Source organism: Ambystoma mexicanum, chromosome 4p, assembly GCF_040938575.1.
Source record: "Ambystoma mexicanum isolate Mex_15411 chromosome 4p, UKY_AmexF1_1, whole genome shotgun sequence".
Taxonomy (NCBI): Eukaryota; Metazoa; Chordata; class Amphibia; order Caudata; family Ambystomatidae; genus Ambystoma; species Ambystoma mexicanum.
Window position 1 is genome coordinate 397,946,322 of NC_090927.1, and position 11,209 is coordinate 397,957,530.

The 11,209-nt window shown below is 44.9% G+C and overlaps 1 protein-coding gene across 5 annotated transcripts in view; it reads left to right on the top strand.

Moving 5' to 3' along the window:
- The window catches only part of CYRIA (CYFIP related Rac1 interactor A), a 440,426-nt gene extending 432,102 nt beyond the window's left edge, over positions 1-8,324 (top strand). For 4 of the 5 annotated variants that reach the window (XM_069605934.1, XM_069605930.1, XM_069605935.1 and 1 more), the window contains one exon: positions 4,839-8,324. In XM_069605934.1, coding sequence (XP_069462035.1) covers positions 4,839-4,902 — 64 coding nt within the window. In that variant the 3' untranslated portion in view covers positions 4,903-8,324. The remainder of the gene's footprint in view (positions 1-4,838) is intronic. The other variant, XM_069605932.1, reaches the window with a different exon arrangement.
- Positions 8,325-11,209: the final 2,885 nt, after the last annotated feature.

An 11,209-nucleotide genomic window follows, 5' to 3' on the forward strand; every position in this document is an offset into this window, starting at 1 on the left:
ACCTCCCTACATATGACACAGCGAAGATTACATGGCTTTCTGGAAGGCACTCAAAACGTGGCTCTTGACCTAAAAACACATGAGGGAATGCTGTGAACACTCAATTTATCTCCACGACCAACAATTGGCTTCGGTATCCCGCTCAATGCGGACCCTTTTCATAGACTCTCAGGCCAGATGATATCTACCCCAATTACCTGGAGCCTTTGCCCCAAACTCGAACCCTGAATCGTAGTAGCACCCATGTCCATGACTGAATTGATTCATTACCTTCATCCTCAGGAATACTGTATGCTCTGAGGCCTGGAGATATCCATCTCCAGTAATCTGGACCGAATGTGCTAGACTAGTAACCCCAGCACTAATGGCACTCATGTGCTTGATCAATGCCATGTAATTATGCACTTTGCCATCAGTCCAAGGAATGCACATGCTTGCTAATCCTACTCATCTGGAAATCTAAGAGCAGAACTAAATACTGGGGGGCCGTCTAGCACTTATTTGCTAATCACACCTATCAGTGAATGTATTTGGGCACTCAACCTCACCCAGCATATCTGTGGTCACATTGGAGAAGTATTAGTAGTGTAGTACTGTCTTTTTTTTTTTTTTTTTTTTTTTGTTTTTTTTTTTTTTTTGTTTTTTTCTTACAAACATGTTAGTGGGACCATTTCCCCAGCACTGGATTTGCTTTGCAAACCAGTCTCGCCAGCCGCACTAAACCGTGCCAAACTCGATAAGCTAAACTCTTGTGAATTATTTTTTTTTTTAAACTACTGCTTCTTCCAGCTAGTGATCCCTCTACATTGCTCCACTTAGAGCTCCACTATATATCAGTAGCAACCCTAGTATCCTTTAAACCTGTATTATATTGGCTTCGGGCATGGAGTACAAAGGGTCTGGAAAAGTATTGTTAAGGCTTAGCTCATATCATGGGCTCAAATGGAAGAAAGAACTTGAAATGGTGTGCCCATGTTGAAGCAATCCTCCTGAATTTAGATAGACCTGACCTTTGAGAAAATCCTCGGGTTCTGACCACTCAGGAAATGAAGCAGCTTTAAATAAGTATGAATCAGAGAGCCTGCAAGAATATATTAGTGAATGCTGCAGATCTAAAATATGGTCCAGAATATTTCGAGTTTAGAATGCAGTATTGTTTCAAGGCTGATTTGGACATTGTGACTCTGCCCTTAGAGTGATCATTGTATATACGTTTTAGACTTGGAATATTACCCGTGGCAGCTTTTACTACATCTTGGAGAGTCCATTCCTCTGCAAGATGCCACTGTGTGGACTTTTTAAAGAAACCTTGGTAGTTGTATCATGACATGCAGAGAAATTACCACGGATGAATCTATCTGTGACCAATATTTTTAGAGTACGTTATTCGTAATTTAATTTCTGCACTGTTTCTAAGTCAGTTTTTATCTGTATATGGTATTTACGCAACAGCAGGTTGCATATCTAGAGCAATAGCGAAAGAGGACCGAAGTGTTGAAATAGGATAGTACCACTGTTCGGGTCAATAGCTGTACACAATTTATATGGCTTGCATTTTGTTTTTTTTAATGTGTTTTATGTTAAATGTCTATCACATGTTTTTTCCCACGGGGCGGGGGGGAACCATCGACATTTCACCCATCGATGAAAGAACACAATACTGCAGCTACATCCCTTGATTAATTCAGCCTAGCTGCACACGTACTTCTACACCTCCAAGTTCACCTCAAGTCTTTAGAACGCAGCTATACCCCTCAAAATAGTCCTAGCTGCACAAATAGTCTCATTCAAAAACTCCAACGCTGCAAGAATGCAGATACCCAAGTCCATTGGTCTTGCTGCACCCATTCTACTGATCTCACACAACCACTGCACCACATCTAGGACTAGTATGCAGCTACACACCACTTATTCCACACATGCTGAGTGCACCCAAGCACCTTTTACTACATTAATTCCTCCACTGACCTGGACTGTGGCCCCCGAGGGCGTTCAACCTACAGCGTTTGGGAATCATACCCATGGTAAAAGGTGCTATGCAAATGCCCAATTACACAACGTAACATTGTCCACTTCCGAAGCTAGGCATAGGCCGTCAAGAGCAGCAACCAGGACGTTTTCAACATCCCTATCAGGCTGAAAGTGGTAGACTCCAAACAAATCTGTACATGGGGCTAATGACAATTTTGGTCACCTTGGCTGTCGTAGGGATTAGTGAAATGTACTGAGAGATGCCAGTGGAGGTTTTTTTAATATCGTCCAAGTGTAGCTGCCTTCAGGCATGGTGAGATAGTGCCTGAAGATAATGAAACTTTAAGATTAGATACAAGGATATAACCTGCATCAGGGATGCAAAAGGTTTAGCTAAAATGGGATCAGCAGGGGTACCCGACTTTAATTGGCAAAGGTAGAGATGAATGACTTCTTGCAAGCGTAAGTGATGTTGTCCTTGATGCCAGAATCACGTTTGTAGGAGGAATATGAAGGGTCCCCATTGTGATGCCAAGGAGGCATAAATATTTGTTTCAGCAGCTGTTACTCACTGGGGTAAAATGGTGCAAGGCATCGCACAAAAAACATAAAAACCGGCGCTCTATTTTCTCCATAACGCTGGGAGTTCACCCATTTGATCGCCGCCGCACCCTGAAACACGTGGCAAAAATATACATCCTCGTTCTTGCACTTCCATCTTGCTAATAGAAATGTATTGGTTCTTAGTATTTCCCTTCAGATGAGTCCGAAAAATCATATCAATCTTCCTTTCAAATCTTTAAGATCGCACAAAATTCTCTATTAGCCTTACATGTTCTTCCCTAAAGCTCTCTACCGCGCATTGGATGTGCAAACTCTTGCACAGGCATCTTATGGACCCCAGGGTCTAAAAGCTTCTCTTCCACTACAAGCCCATTTGTTTTATGTGTCAGTGACATAGCGCGACTGCCTGTTCTTCTGCCATTTCAGGGGCACCTTCATCCCACCGCAAGACTGTGCATGCCTACCGGTATACGCCTTCCTTTGGAAATGCTGGTGCATCTTTCACTGTAGCATGCTGCTTCGGTGACTGCTAACATTGAGTCCCTTTGAATTCATACTCCTTCTCACCGCCCCCTAATTTCTGGCTGAACTCTTTGGGATGCCTAGTGAGGAACATCCTGCAACCTGCACTATTACATACTGAATGTAATTTTCTATTCAAAGATGGCCCTTATGGTAGATCTGAATAACAACGTTGATGACCATTCTTGAACTGCAGACATTTATAGCTTTAAACTCCTTTTGTTTTTCAGATAATGCGATTATTCTCCCAGTGTTCTTTGAGACCTTGTTATAGTTGCGTGTTAGAAATGCCACTATACAAATGTAAGAAAGCTTTGAGTGTTTACAATAGACCAAAGCGTTAATTGACATAACAAGGCACTCTTGCCATTATCAAAGATTTAAAGCCCAAGTGAACTACTGTTGCTGCTCTAGTTCCTTCAGAAATTACTTGCACCTTTTACTATGATGCTCCTGTTAGGATACAGACTCCATTACACAGAGCAGGTAGGCTCGTGGGTGAGCTTGTTGCCATCCACAAGACGACTTGGCTCTGCCCATTGTATGAAACTGGCCCTCTCCCATCCATGGAGCGTCTCATGCAACTTCCTCAACCCCTCCAACTCCCATTTGCCTTCCTTACACAAACAGCAGCTGTTTACCTAGTCGTCAGTACCCTAGTAGACCTGAGGATCGTGGCAAAAAAAAAAAAAGAAAAATCTCCAAATCTGATCACTCAAATGTGCAGCATCGGTCACAGCCTCATTAAATAATCTGCAGAAACATCAAACTATACAGCAATAACCCATGGCAGAAATAAACAAAGCTCTTTTTTGAGCTGTAGAATTCTGCTGCAGTTTTCTCCCATACCTCCAACCCCACAATCTCTAGTGGAATTCAACACCATAGGCAATTTTCTTTTATCAGTGTTCTCAAAAATCAGAATGAAGATTGCCAACTCCATCTTTACCTCGGTTCCCTGCCAAACCCCTTCAGGACAGTACAGGGATGGCCAGAATACAGGCCCTTCTCGGCCACTGAACTCCCGGTCCTACTTTGACCTTTGACACCACCACACTGTAGCACTCTCACGTCTTGCAACTTGATTAGGGTTTACAAATTCCATGCGCAATTGGGTTGCTGGCTGAAACATCGGCACTCCAAAGGGGAGTTCCTACTCAAGACATCTGCCAAGCTGCAACATGGGCTTCTTTACACACCTTCGCAAAACATTACTGCCTGGACACCCTATCTGGTAAAGATGCCCGCTTCAGTAGAGCTATCCCGCTGCATGTTCTTGTATGACACCAGTAGAGTTCACTCCTCTCGCCTCCTGGTGCTGCTATGGGAGTCCATCGATGAGGAATCCGTGGGAGGACGCAATCCACTAGAAGAACACATTATTTACATACGGCAAAGTTCTTTCTGATGGATGCTCCTCCCACATTTTCCTCATCTCCCTCCCAACCTACCTTGCAATCAGAGGCAGAACAATACCAGAGGTAAGTAATTTGTTTTGAATAATGCATAGGCACATGGGAAAGGTGCTCTGTACATTACAAGGTATGTGACCTTTCAAAGAGTGGCTCTGCTGGAGAACCCCTTGAGTCCAACAACTAGTTAAAAGAGAAACCACGCTTGATTTCGTTTTCCAGTGAGTGGGTGCGTGTATGACTGATCACCAACTCTTTACATTCACTGAAATTCCTGAATGGCTTTGAGCATAAGGTTTGTTACTATTGAACTTGTTTCTCCTAAAGCGCATGACGGACTTGCTAAGAATGGTTTTCTTTTCAACTTAGGTTTACTACAAAGCACCTAAACGATGAATCAACTTCAAAACAGATTCGAGCTATGCTTCAATAATTCCCGCCAGAGAAGAGGATCTGTTTGCTGACCTTAAAAGATGTATATGTTTACATAATGTAATACAGATTGATGTTAATACTTGTGCATATATCCATTACCATCCCCTTGGTGTCGCATAAATGTATAGTCCTCTATACGTAACCTGACTCATGGTCCATAGCACAACACAATTGACAATAGCCTTATGTCAAATGCAATGCAAAATTTGTTTTTGTTTATGAACTTAAACCTATTTATATCTGTCTAATGTTTTATGAGTTTTGTTTTATTTTTTTATGGCACATGCTTTTTAAAAAAAAGAAAATGCAATTGCAAGATGTTTTCATTAGTAATGTTAATATAAATGGTTAGTCTCAGGTTGATAAAACTAAGAGCTTCAGTGGTTACCCGTAAGCTCGAGCTCAAACTGGCTAAAATGGAAATGACAAGTATGGGAGTTTAAAAACCTTTGTCATTGGCTTTCTATGTTTTCTGCAAAACTGGTGCCCTTGGCAATGAACATTTTATTTTCCTCTTTTTATGTTTTTAATGTTTTAACTGGTTGTTCTCATGACGTCAAATTAATCCAACATGTTTTGCATATGGAAAAGCAGGCGTGTTGTCAAGTGCTATTTCTTGGAAGCTGCTAATACTTGTGTATGGAGAGTAGCGTAAGATGGCATATTTCCCTATTTTGGAGACTGCATCTTCACTATTCTAGGCAGAAACCTCATTTGTTCAATTGTTTATTTTACTTGTTTGCTGTGGTCTCAGATCTGTAATGCAACCTGTATCCCTTTTACTTCTTTTCATGTATATTCGCTGACTTGCCACCTTTTGAGTGTCAATACCAGAAGTACATTTGCACATGTGTATATCGTGAAGGACTTTTGCAAAAACTGTATAAATGTACAAACTGTCTAGCGATCTTCCCAAACTAGTGCCAGGCTCAAATCAGTTTTAGCACAAGAGGTATGCACAGTTTTCTATAAGCCATGTGAGAACACAATGATGTAATACTTGAAATGGGCATTGGTCTAAATTCACTATCAGGCTGAGGTAGTTGTTCCTCCTAGAATTCTGTATTCTAAACCAAGGTGTATCAGTTGCACATTTACACGGACGTTCTAGGTGTTTGTAGTTGTAGTCGGGTGACCCACATGTGCATAAGCCCAATAAGAACACACCCTAGTGCAAATTGCCTAAGTGGCCCACCACAAACTGGGACCTGGATACTTATACTTGCTGCAAGGGACAGGGTACCTCAGCAATGGAATTGTACTGGGAGTGTTCCTTTTGGGTCTAATCCCCTTCTAGACTGACTGAGTCCTGCATTTGCCATTGTGTGTTGGGAGAGTAGGACCAGAGTATGCAAATAAAGAACTGCCCCTTTGTATAAATCTGCTTGATTTGCATCTATCGCTGGTGGGTAGATTTTGAAGGCCTCTTAGTTGGCTTATTTGCCAAACACAGTTGTTGTGCGTATCCTTGCACATTGACCTGTTCGCTCAGGGCCAGTGATGCGCATAGTGCAAATTGTGAAATGTACCCATAGATATTTTGCACACATGTTTTTTGATAAATAAGCACAGTTTGCATTTGTGTTGACACTTTATAAATCTACCCTCTTTGTTTAGATGTCAAATATTTTCTTTTAATTCATATGCCTTATGTAATATTGACAGAACTCCAGCTTTAGGAAAAGTCAAAATGTTGCATTTGATCACAGGATGAATTATTTTCTACCCTATAATTAAGTACTTGGGCTTAAATTGTATTTCCTGTTCACAGGTTTTCTAAACCTGTACCTGAATAGTATTATTCAGTTATAGCACAAAAGTTAGATTATTGAACCATACCAGAGTATATTATATTGAAGAAAAATCCAGTATATACATAAGACCATTGTTTATCTAGCCAAAGCCTATGATTAAAATTTTTAGTTGAAACACTCTTCTTCATTGAGTGTTGCCTCTTTCGTGGAGGACCAATACATAATCACTGGCAGACACTTTGTCAAGTGTTTGGCTCTCATTGTTGAATTGCAGAAAAACAAACTACGGGGAGTGCGCTGAGAATTGCTGTAAGGGTCCCTTACTAAAGCGCTACAAATTAATCCTGACCACTCAATGTCTACAAGTTGCGTAAAAACTATACAGAAAATTACAGGGGAGGGCAGGGTGAGGCAGAATAATTAAATGCATTCAAAAAGATAAATGATCAAATGAAACAAATCGTTAAATTGCAAGAAAAAACAGCTTTTTTGGAGGGTTTGCATTGTTTGTGATACTAAGTGATTATATAGTTTCAGCAAATATAATCAAAACCACTCCAGCCATCTGCTGAATTGGTATGACTGGCCATGACAGTTTAGATTGCTTTCCATTTGCCTACTTTTGTTTTTTCTCACCGTTGGAACATGCTGCAGACCGTCAACATCTGTGTTTGAGGGGCTATTCAGATGATTATCTTTGCAATAGAGTGGTTGTCAATGTGTGAAAACGATAAGGTTCAAACAGACCTTTGGTTGACTAGAAATGCTTGTACAGGAGGAGATTAGGCTCCCATTTTGGGACAATGCATTTTATTTTTATTTATTAAAGGGTGACGCCATTTTCCCCTACAAGTGTACTTTAATACATGACTTAAAGAAGCCCTGATCTTTCACGCATATGGCACTTACAGCCACATTTGTAAGGGGCCGTCTTTCCCTTTCTAAGCTGAAACTGTTATCACACCTTGCATTCTGGCACTCTTCCTGATTCCGGTGGTCATGGGTGGCCGAAAATTCAGGAATATGCTAGGTTCTCTTTTTCCAGTCAAGTGTTTGTCGGGAAGAGACAGGCAAGTACAGAGAGAAACCTGAGATTTTACTTTTATAATCCAGAAGATGGTGTTGAACAACATTAGTTGCTTCATTTCGAAAAGAAAATCTGCTTTCCATCCCTACGCTGGTCTAAGGTAGAATCTTTGTAATGGGGACATAGGTTTTCTTGGCTTCCATTTCTGTTTGTTGCTGGAAACATGGAATACAAGAATTGTTTCAAAGTGATTTGTCAATTTGATTGGTTACTAGCATTAAGAAGCAGGTGCCAACCCTATCTGGATGTTCTTTCTTTTTGACTGACCATGCAAATCCACTGTAAAGGAGGATTACAAAATATCATTCCAAATTAGCAATTTAAAATGGGTATCCCCTCACATAGATGGACTGTGCTCACAGTCCAAGCATGCCAAGTTTGTTTTCAAAAGAAGTCTCCATAGAGAACCAAATACATGAAAACCTTAAGCTAGCTAACTTTACTAAAATTATGATGTAAAACTGAAAGTATTTTAAAGTCATTACGTAGCGTGCAGGGATTATTGCAGTTGTTTTGCTGGTTTGCATTTCTTTGTACAGATGTTTGTGTGAGAGAACAATAAATTAAGTTTGGTACATACCCAGCGTATTCAAATTGTATTTATTCATATTAAAATCTTGACGGGTTACACAATCTGCAGTGTTTTTGTTTGCTTTTTTACTTGTTGTCAGTTATTTTTTTCTTTAACCTTTTTTGTTGTCAATGTTATTTTTTTTAAACCTTTGTGTGCCATTTGTTCTTGGTCTTAATTCAGTCCTAGGTAACAGTGCACTGGCATTTAGTGGCATTGGAATTCTTTTTAACAAACCGAATTCTGCCAGAAATGTTCTAAGGATTCCCAAGACAAGTTCTCCAGCATGGGGTCTGGCATGGATTCACATGCTCATGAATATTCCCCGTCGTCAGGCCGGGAATCCTCGGTATAGAAAAAATCAGTATCAGTTTTGTTTCTGATCTGTCTTTCTCAGTAGTAACCAATCACTGGTCTCTGGGTCATACTGCCCCCAGCCAATGACTGCCCTCTCCCTAAGCCCCGCCCCTGGCAGCCAGCCTCAGATTTTTACTGCACGTTCAAGTGTCGGGAGTCCTCGTGCTGTTGCTCTCGAGCTTTTGCTGCGTTTTCACGCTTTTTTCAGGAGATTTTCTCATTTTTTCGGTTAAATAGAGCCTCAAGCTCCACCGTTTCTACATCCAATCAATGGGGATCCGTTTCAGAGTTTCTACGCCCCTCAAGGGTGAAGATTTCGTCTATGCTTTTGGAGGATTCCAGAAGTTCCAAGGCCTACCCGGACATGGCCCAGGAGAAAGGGAGCTCGACGCCCGGGAAGCTGTTCGGGACCTGCCCTGGATGCCAGCTTCAGAACGTTTTCAAGGACGACGAGCATTCGTTATGCCTCTACTGCCTCCATGAGGACAAGACGCACAAGGAAAAGGACTGCGCATTTTGTGGGAACATGTCGGAGCGGACCATGAAGGATCGCCACCTCTGTCTCGCCAACTGGCTGGAAGGTAAGAGTCCGCCAGGCGAGAAGAAGAAAAAGAAGTCCGAGCGGTCTTCTAAGTCCTGTGAGGGTGCCTCGGCGACGGGGGCCCAACAAAAGGCTAAGCACCGCGAGTCCGCGGGCACCGGGAGCGCCGAACGGTCAGGCTCCTTGGCTGCCAGGCAAGGCGCATCCTCCCCAGCGCCATCAACCACGAGCCAATGCTCTGGCTCGGGTAAGAGGAAGTCCGAGAACCCGGCGAAGCTTCTGGCGAGGCCCCGGTCGATCTCGAAGATTCCGGCAGAGGGGGAGCGAGGCTCGGACCCTCCCCCCAAGGTGAAGGCCCCAGGCGTACAGAAGGTGACGTTGGCCTTAATTCACCCTGCTAAGACCTCGATTGAGGATGTCGCCACGGCCCTGGCTCAGCCTGTGGAGGCTACACCAGTGGAGGCGCCCTCAGGTACCAGAGTCTCCCTGCCACCGCGGAGGGGTCTTTCAGGCCCATCGAGAAGACCCCCACAAAGTCCTTGTTGTAAAGGATGGGGGAGGGGCTGATGGCCCTCGTGGCTACGGACACGACCTCTGAAGAGGAGCTCATCCAAGTCGTGGAGGAGGGCGACGACAAGGGCGACGGTGTCGCAGACGAGGCTCCTCAAGAGCCCTCCCTCCCATCGTTTCCAGCGCCGCAGGACACCTCGGCGGCCATTTTGTCAGCCATCCAGTCCTTAGGCCCGGAGATAAGGACTAGGTTGCCCCTTCCCCTGATGGAGGTACCTGAGCCAGACCCGACGGGGGAACCGGAGCCAGGACCTTTGGAGAGCCCACCACTTAAGAGGAGGAGGACGCATCCTAGGCCTCTTCTCCCGCCTCTGCGGCCTTCTCTGCCTTCCCCCCCCCCGGTCACTACCCACGGGGATGATACAGGCATGGACACGACTACGACGGGTACGGATGACGACGGAGGCGAGGACGGGACGTGTCCCCCGTCGCCCTCTGCCCGGGCGTCCCTGCCCGACGAGATTGGATCCATCCATGCTATGATTTCCAGGGCATCGGAGCTCTTCCAGCTCTGCCCCGAAGAAAAGAAAAAGGAAGGGTTCCTTTATCAACGGCGCAAGGCTAAAAGGAAGACGGACCTCGCCGTACCGCTTCTTGATGACATCTGGGATGAAGGGCTCGCCCTCCTCAAGAACCCTGCTACGGCTCCTGCGAAGAGGGACCGGTACGAGAAGTACCGGGTCCCCGACGCTGCCTCCTTGTGCCTTAGGGCGCAACCTACCCCGGATTCGGTCGTTTCGGCGGCGGCCAAGAAGAAAGCGCAGGGGTGGCATCGGCCTCGACTTCAACCTCCCCGCCAGACAGCGAGGGTAGGAAGCTGGATGCGATGAGACGGGTCATCTCATCTGCAGCGACAACCATCAAGGCGGCCAACGCCCTGGCCATCGTAGCCCGCTACGACAGGGAGTTGTGGTTCAAGGTCGCCCCTCTGTTGGACTTCCTTCCGGACGCCAAGAGGGCTGAGGCCCTGGAAATCTTACAGGAAGGTGAGATTGCCTCGGATCACGCCATTACGGTGGCTACGGACATCGCCGACACCGGTTTCCGTCAGTTGGGCAACAGCGTTTGCCTGAGACGAGGATGGCTCAAGGCGACGGATTTCCGCCAGGACGTACAGACCAAGGTTTTGGACATGCCCTTCGATGGGAACAACCTTTTTGGCAAGGCGGTTGATGAGTCTCTTCAGGCGATCAAGACGGACACGGAGACAGCCCGTGCACTGGGAGTGCTCCAACAGCGACAGCCGTCCTTTTGGAGCTCCGGAGGCAGACATGGTGCCTCCAAGGGAGCCGGCAGCAGCTCCTCTACGTACCGTCAAGCGGCAAGGTCTTCGTCGCAGGAGGCCTACAGGGGACGCGGCAAGTCAGGTGGATCCCGCCGTCGTGGCCAAGGTGGTCAAGGAGGCAAAGCGGCCTCCAAGCAAGA